This window comes from Pundamilia nyererei, unplaced genomic scaffold (assembly GCF_000239375.1).
Source record: "Pundamilia nyererei isolate P.nyererei 1_Seehausen unplaced genomic scaffold, PunNye1.0 scaffold00226, whole genome shotgun sequence".
Classification (NCBI taxonomy): Eukaryota; Metazoa; Chordata; class Actinopteri; order Cichliformes; family Cichlidae; genus Pundamilia; species Pundamilia nyererei.
This window is the reverse complement of record NW_005187627.1, coordinates 1,007,780-1,016,116: the sequence shown is the minus strand read 5'-3', so window position 1 is coordinate 1,016,116 and position 8,337 is coordinate 1,007,780. Positions and strand designations below refer to the sequence as shown.

General features: G+C 38.1%; 1 protein-coding gene across 1 annotated transcript; it reads right to left on the bottom strand.

The window, feature by feature from the left end:
- Positions 1–3,914: 3,914 nt before the first annotated feature.
- LOC102204465 (sperm acrosome membrane-associated protein 4-like) lies at positions 3,915–7,705 on the bottom strand. The gene is made up of 3 exons (XM_005748692.1): positions 7,470–7,705; positions 4,793–4,903; positions 3,915–4,422 (listed from the first exon to the last, which is right to left on the bottom strand). Exons 1-3 carry the CDS (start codon positions 7,519–7,521, stop codon positions 4,208–4,210), a joined length of 378 nt encoding a protein of 125 aa, XP_005748749.1. The 5' UTR covers positions 7,522–7,705; the 3' UTR covers positions 3,915–4,207.
- Between the last annotated feature and the right edge of the window lie 632 nt (positions 7,706–8,337).

The window sequence follows — 8,337 nt, the reverse complement described above, 5'->3', positions numbered from 1 at the left end:
GGGGAGTTTGCAGTCTTTAATTTAAATAACTTAAATTACAAATTGCCTTTTGACAAGTGGGATTTGAATGCATGCCTCCTTTTGGACACTATAAACCCGTCACACAAGACTGAGCTAACAGGTCTTCAAAATCCTCTTTCTGGAGACTGTCCAAATAGCAGGGACCAGCAATGTGAACGACAGTGACCTTAAGGTGCTTTAAATAGTAAGGTGGAGACCCTACAATATTACTGTGAAGTAAAACAATGCAGTTTTGTGTCACTTTCGTCTTTAAAGCATGTCACTCTGCACCAAACAGGCTTGACTTCAACTGGGCATATGCTAGCAAGTTTATCTGTCCCCACAGCCTTCTGGAGGCCAGCACCCTCACTCTCTTATTCTGTTTTGGGACAAGACTCTTACAGATCCCAGTATGGGTCTTGAATTTACAAACCTGAAATTAAGAGTTCAGGTGGAAAAGAGATGCTTTTTCACCTGATCCAGCTGAGCAGCAGCAGTGCATCTATAGCCCATACAAAAGGCTCTTATTTTTTGTGCTGTCAGTCAATGCAATTTTGTAATTTAACTTAATTGTATATATGCAACTGTAGTGCATATAACTACTGATTCACCGATTCACTTTTTTAATCAGGAAGTTTTTGCAGACTGTATTACAATCTGATAACAACCAAAGAGACCACATAGAAGCTTTTGTTGCAGCATCTTCTTTGCTTTAGATTTCACTTAGTATCAAAGTCAAAAACAGGAACAGCCCAGCTAGCTCAGTTAGCGGAGCATGAGATTCTTAATCTCAGGATTGTGGGTTCAAGCCCCAAGATGTGTGGCGCTAACAACAAAATGACAGTCCACTGGAGGAAAATATGGGGAACTTCCCAAGCCAACAGATGATTGTGCTGTAATGCTGTTAACTGGGTTGGTAGGTGTCTTCCTCTTTGTTGTAAACAAAGCTATTCCAAGATAAGATGACCCCATTAAATGTGAAGTCTCCTCAAATCAATAACAAAAGCTTGTGAGAAGGCAGGGTAGGGAACTAAAAGAATTACATACAGTTTAGAGATAACTAATAAAAGAATTTCTATGCGTGGAGTGAAGCTGTGGAACAGTTTGAGTATGGAGTTGAAGCAATGTCCAAGCATAAAGAAAGAAAAATAGAGTTATAAAGATATGATCTTCATGAGTTATAGAGGAAGGGAAAAGGATGAAGTTTTATTCATGCTTTTTGGATTGTGCAATTGGCTATTGCAGACCTGGAGGTGTTGGGTTTGTTGTGTGGAGGCGGGGTTATGGAATCACAAGACATAATGACATAATAATTTGTACTTTATGTGGTGTATGGATTAGATTAGAAATATGTTCATTATTATTACTGCAGATTATATTATGTATGGCGAAGGGGTGCGATTAAATAGTGGCTGTAGCTCAGGTGGCAAAGCAGGTCAGCCACTAATCAGAAGGTTGGTGGTTTGATCCCCGGCTGCCTCCTGGCTGCATGCCAAATATCTTCGGGCAAGATACTAACCCCATGTTTGCCTACCGGTGGTGGTCAGAGGGCCTGGTGGTGCCAGTGTCCGGCAGCCTCACCTCTGTCAGTGAGCCCCAGGGCAGCTGTGGCTACAACGTAGCTTGCTATTGCCAATGTGTGTGTGAATGATTGAATGTAGTGTAAAGCGCTTTGGGGTCCTTAGGGACAGAGTAAAGTGCTTTACAAATGCAGGCCATTTAAATAAGTGTGTACTTCTTGCCACTCCTTTTCAATATGTAAGTGAATCATAACAGGTGAAGCAATGTTGAAATGAATTTTTCTTGCTTTTGTTTAGCATTTTTTCTTTTCTTTGCTAAATGGACTTCTGTATACATACATACACATGTATACATGATCAAAATAAAAGTGCAGCCTGTATGTCAACAACTATACATAAACTAGTAAGTTATGAACTTTGACTTTAAAACATTCACATCCTCTGATGATTAAAAACAAACTGATGGCCTGATTGATTGTAGCTACAGGACAGAAGGAGCCTCCTGTTGTACCCAAATCCCAGCAATCACAACAGTGATTTTTTTCCCCCGTACCCAACTGCAGACTTAGTTGTTATCTCTTCAAAGATAAACAATGTTATACGTGTGAAGAAGGCTGGGAGCAACGTGCTATTACGTGCTATTATTTGTCCACCAGAAAATCATCCTGAGAAGAGAGCAGAAGACAATGTAGGATAAAAGGAGGAGACCTGGTGAAAACAGAAAGCAGAGAGGAGCAGGTATTCTTTTTAAAAATCGGAAGAAGCTGAAGACCTTTTCTGGATTGGACTGACAGACTCAGCAGAATGCTTTGACAAGCAGCAGGGTGTTTTTACCTACCTGCAGAGCCGCTTTCATCAGAGTTGTTGCTTGTCAGACACCCATCACCCAACATGGGGCTGAAACCCATGACAGTGAGTTAAAGCATCTTATGCACTTCCAACTGAGCTAGATGGACTATGGGACAGAAATGGACACATATAACACTAAAACTATAGGAAAATATGGAATATGGCATTCTAAATGATGAGAATGACAGGAAGGATTAAGATTTATGCTCACAATAAAAAACAAAACTGCAGGCATGACACTGGAGGGCAACAGAGTGCAGTCACCCTCCTTTGTACAGTTCTATAACCTTAGTAAGGTTTGGCAGAGTATGTCACATGCTGAACACTTAAAAAAATAGGCAATATAAAATGCAACAAAAGACGCTCCCAGCCTGACAGTACAAGGTTTGGCTTCATTTGATTGCTTTCACTAAAGAACTTGTTTTGCAGACCTTGCGGTTAGTTATGCTTGTTAAAAGCAATAAATAATGCAGTGACCTTTCTAAGGCTTTGTGATGTGACTGTGTCTTAAGATCAGTGACTCAGTTCTTATGGAATGTAGATGCTTATAATACTGACGGCATCATTCTCTGAACATTTCTGGAACTATCCCCTATCATCCAGTGCATTTAACTGAACTATATTTAATTAAGAAAATTAAAATGAGCTAATGAAGACTATCATATATTACAATTTTGAAACAGAAGGAACCAGAGCTAGACAATGGACTTGGGATCAACGTGAGTCCTGTGATATGATACAGCTTTTTCCCACTGGATTATCAGAAACCAGATTAAAAAAAAAAAATCCACGTTGGTTTCTGTATATCAATGACATCACAACTGACACGCTGTTCTCACTGAATTTATATACCATGATATCGATGCTTAAAGTCTGTTATAGAAACCAGAACATCAGTAATGTAGTAGCTCTTCATGCTAATATGTGAAGTACAGAAGGAAAGTGTCAAACCTGTTACCACTGATGGCTCTACTGTACAAACTAAAGATAATTAAAATCAACTGAGAACTTATGGAGGCTTGTGAACTGTCATATATGGGAAATTAATGTAGCTCACATGTTGAGTTCATCAGTATTGTAGTTAGTAGTAACCATGGAAATAAAAAGCATGAAAATATGTGGACACACCCCATGTCATAGGATTAACTGGACTACTGACCAGCTGTTTGACACTCCCTCCAGCACTTGTTTATCATGACTAATGATGTCATGATCAACAAGTGATATGCAGCATTTGTGGTAAAGGGATATTTCAAGTTATCACATCAGTGTTTCATGAAAATTCTGTCTTTGTCATTTTTGGCATACCAAATTTATCAACATGGAGAATTTTTTGTTAAAGACTTCAGGAGTGAGAAATAGATTTTAATAGCTAAAATCGTTGACTCTGTTTTTCAGCACTTTACTTTATTGTACTTAAGAAGTCATGAATTTTTAATCCAAATTAAAAAAGAAACTAAATTTGACCCATGTCATGTTCTTTTTCTACAACAAAACTGTTTATTCTAAGAAAGTCAGACCCTGAATTGGACAAGTGGAAGCAAATAGATGGATAATCAGCGTAAGAATTTATTTTCCTTTAAATCAGCTTTAAAAAGTAATTAAAAAGCAATTCAAGTAATATAATGCATCTGGTTGTTATATTTTGGCTTGAAACTGTATCAAACTGTAGAATTGCATAGAAAAACCTATAGTTTAGATTATTAAGCACATTACATCATCACACTGACACTTACATGTTAGAGATATTGTTTAACTAAATTTTTTTAATTGAACGTTTTGAAAGTGAATTATGAAATGGAAACTCAAAGCAACACTGTTGTGTCTTCTCGTCATCTTTAAAAACCCAACTGGCTCCAAACTGCTAGCAGGGCAGCACACAGAGCTGCAGTGAAGCCAGGCTGGATGAAGGTGGCCCCATTGCACAGGTCGGTGCTGCAGCAGGTCCTGGTGACGGTGTAGTTCACATACAAGATGGAGCCCGTCTCGTTTCTGCACTCGGCTGGTTCTATACAGCCACGTTCATAGATGTTCAACAGGCTGATCGTAAACTCTGAGAGAGGAAAGGACAGTCCATGTTTGACTTGTTTATCTCGTTTTGGCTTGTTTTAGGTTATTCAATGTTTTCAATGTTTTTAAGATGTATTCTTTTTAATACTTTAACATAAAATATTTTGAAGCTTGTAAAACATTGTTTTTGGATTACATGTTAAAATGTGTTTTTGTAGCACATGTTAAAGAAATGAAATATAAAAAGATTTATGTCCCTACGCTGGAAACTTTGACAAAAAGTCGGAACTGCTTTTTGACACAGTGAACAAATTCAGTGGAAAGTCGTATCACTGTTGTGAGAAATCAAAATGTAATTTTCTTCATAGTTCCTCTGTAGCTGTGCCACAGAAAGTTCTGGGTATTTCTCTTACTTGCAACTCCAGTGAAGCAGTTAGTCTGAGATCCTGTGCAATTTACAGGATCAGTGTGCATGCAGTAGCCAAGGATCTTAAAATCACACGTCTCACAGGTGAGAGATTCAACTGTGGGAAAGAAAACAATAACCAAAAAAAGCAACTGTAAATAAAAAAGGTGCTGGAAAGTATCAGAAAGTGTTTTAATCAGCTGTGTCAAATATCTGACTCCATTTAATTACAATTTTATCAACATAGGAACCTCCTTTATCACAAAGTACACAAGCAGAAGTTGTTTTTTAACCTGCCAAGGTTAACAGGCTGTTTATATAAGAAAGCAATTCAAGCTACATACCATGTTTTTCGGACCATGAAGCGCATGGGATTATAAGGTGCACTAAGCGAAACAAAACAGTCAGAGAAGTCAAATTTTACTCAACTCATTCCTCTTGCTTCCTCCACTTCTGTACCATTGATTCATTAATGTTGAATTCTCTTGCAGCTACTCTATTCCCATGTTGTTGCTGTTGACTGACCTCGTATTGTGGATAGATTATCCCAGTTGTTTTCATGACTGAAGTTTAACCCTTGATGAGTGAAAAAAGTTAGCTGTGTAACATAGCTCTGTCGCTAGCGATCACGTAGCACATCATTATACACAGCTAGCTAGTCCAAGCTAGCAGCTAGTCCAACTTAAGTAACCCCACAATTGATCAATTTATTAAAGGTGAAAGAATTTAGACAGTTTTTAACTCTCAGTGATGCCACAGTGTTTTGGACGGAGTTTTGGACCCAGATTACTTTGTGAGGCTCCCGACTATGGTAGCCGTAATGCTCTGACAAGCCATCAAGCAGTGCGGCTTCGAAGCTTACCAAAGTCATACTAAAACATTTTTTGAAATATTTTTGAGCACCGTGTACCACATAAAATCGGTTCGAAGTCAGTAAGCACAATAATACATAAGGCGCCTGTTGATTTTTGAGAAAATTGAAGGATATTAAGTGTACCTTATAGTGCGGAAAATACGGTATATATATATGTGTGTGTGTGTGTGTGTATATATGGTTTGTGTGTCTCTCTCTGCATTAGCCCTGCTAACACTTGCGACCTGTGACATCCTCTGACATCCTTTCTACAGTGGAATTAGGGAGGTCCATTCCAACTCTGTTTCACAAGTAGATTTCTTTGCTTTCACCTTTGTCACAAATTCATGACAAAGGTCAAGGGTTTAAGTTTGGCGACTATTCGTCATCTGCAATCTACCTCCTAGATCGTTTTTCCCCAAATGTTTTGCCTTTCATCTTTCTGACAAACTCTTAACAAACCAGTCCTTCTACCTGCATTTTCTCAGTATTCAGAATGACTTCGAGCAGCACTAAATGCCCTCATTGTGATTCTGGTGAAACATTTACATGGTTTTAACAACACTGCAATTGTTGTGAATAGTTTTCATTACAAACAGGTGACAGACATCATGAGAAAATGACAAACCTTATTTTATGGGAGGTGCTGGACCATTACATCATGCTAGAACAGCTTTGGTATTTTGAGGCATTGATTCTTGATTCTAAGAGCTCTATGCATGCTTTGTTATCTTAAAAGAAAGTGGCTGCATTAGAATAGAAATTTTTTATGATAGAATAAAGGTGATCACTTTTAACATGTCTGTATGAATTTTTAGTGGCCCTTTACTTTAAGAGAGCAGTCCCTGACCTATGGTTGAATCACAGGCATGGAAACAAGGGCAAATACACAGCATAGAGTTTGCTGATGCTATCGTGCTGACCTTCATTTAACTTTAGCTACAACTCTGCTCAATTCTTTTAAAAAAATTGTTAATAACCGATAAAAAATTGTTGTAGGTTGCGAAAGGGGTGAACTTCTTCAGCTCATGAAACATTTGAGAAATACAAGTGGCTCTACACCATAACAGAGCCACTGGATCACTCACTGTAAGATCCAAACCCTTTTTCTATGGCTTCATGGATGCTGCAGGTTAATCTGCTTCTTGACCCATGAAAAAGTTTATTTTCCATCAAACTCATTAGTCGTTTTACCACAATTCACAGATTACTGCCTGTGAATTCTACAATTTCGGTGAAGACCATATCAGATGTAAGTCTGAACAAAGTAGTAGCAGTGATCCTTAGGCATTATGAATGGAGGGTTGTGGCATGAGCTTAATGGTCCTTTAGCCATTTCTGCTCAAGTTTAAAATACACTTTTGTTTATCAGATGGTCAGAAACAACAGGAAACTGCACAGGCTTCTATTAAATAGGAATATGCAGACTCTTTGCCTTACCTATACATGGGTCAGCACTGCTTAGGGGCCTAGACACCCTCCAAAAAGCCCGAGCTGAGCCAGATAAAACCCTATTATCACTTACCTTGGTTCTTTTAAGGATATTCTAATAACAATTTGGAAGAACAGCAGTGTAAAACTTTTTAACAGTCGAGTAAAAACGTTTTGGGGTTATGAAATCAGACCCTTCAGAAACACTGAACAATATTCTCGATTGTTGATTTGAAGTCGTAAAAAATTAAATCACTTGTTCAAGGTATTTATATTTATACATATTTTCAGTTTTTCCCAAGACAGGATATACACATTTTAAAGTATCTCTGAAAATAACCAGTAGTCCAGTAGTATTTGAGTCCAAGCAGAAAGAAAAGCAAGCAAAAAAACCTCCTACCTGTAACAAACAGAGTCATTACTGCTGCACAACTCCACAGTAAAGTTTTCATCTTGATGTTTCCAGAAGTGCAGGTGAAAATACCAGAAAGATAACTTTTATTTTATTTTTCTACGAACTCACTGTTACGGCAGCTGTGGGAAATCTGCTTTGACGAACAATGCAGTCATATCTTTGTTCACTGGGGGAGTTGTATCAGAAATACACGTCAACTGGACTGATAAAGTTTGCAAGGAGTGACATGAGTGTTGCTAGATGAATATGTATAAGAGAAAGTAAGATTAAAGTAAACCTATTATTTACTGTAGGGTTTATGTATCAGCCCATAATAAAAAAAACTTTATCTGATCTTTATCAGGTCTTGATTTAAATATATTAAATGATTTTCAATTCTGAGATGAAGAACAACACATGACATATTACACCATGTCATTATTTATAGATTATAAACTAAGGCAAATTTCAGAAGCAGTGCACGAGCATGAGGTGTTCAGTACTGTGGCTGCAAAACAAGCCCAAGTCATCACTCCTCCAATGCAGTGCTTTACAGTTGGCATGAGCTGATTGTGCTTATCCACCAAACGTGGAGCTTGCATTGTGTTAGCAAAGACCTGAAAGCTCCAGACCAGCAAACTGCCAAAATGTCTACATTTTTATTACACTTGCTGGGGGTCCGTTAATCGAGTGCATTTGATTAGCAACACCCTACTCGATCTGTTTAATTCAAATGGAAGCAGTGAGGGTGTACTAAATTTCTCACCCACTGCTTCTGCACAACCAGATACAAGAGCAAAGGATGATCATTGAGTACATTTTTCTCATCATTTTTACACATACACAGGACCACTTCCAGATCCATCTTTTTCAT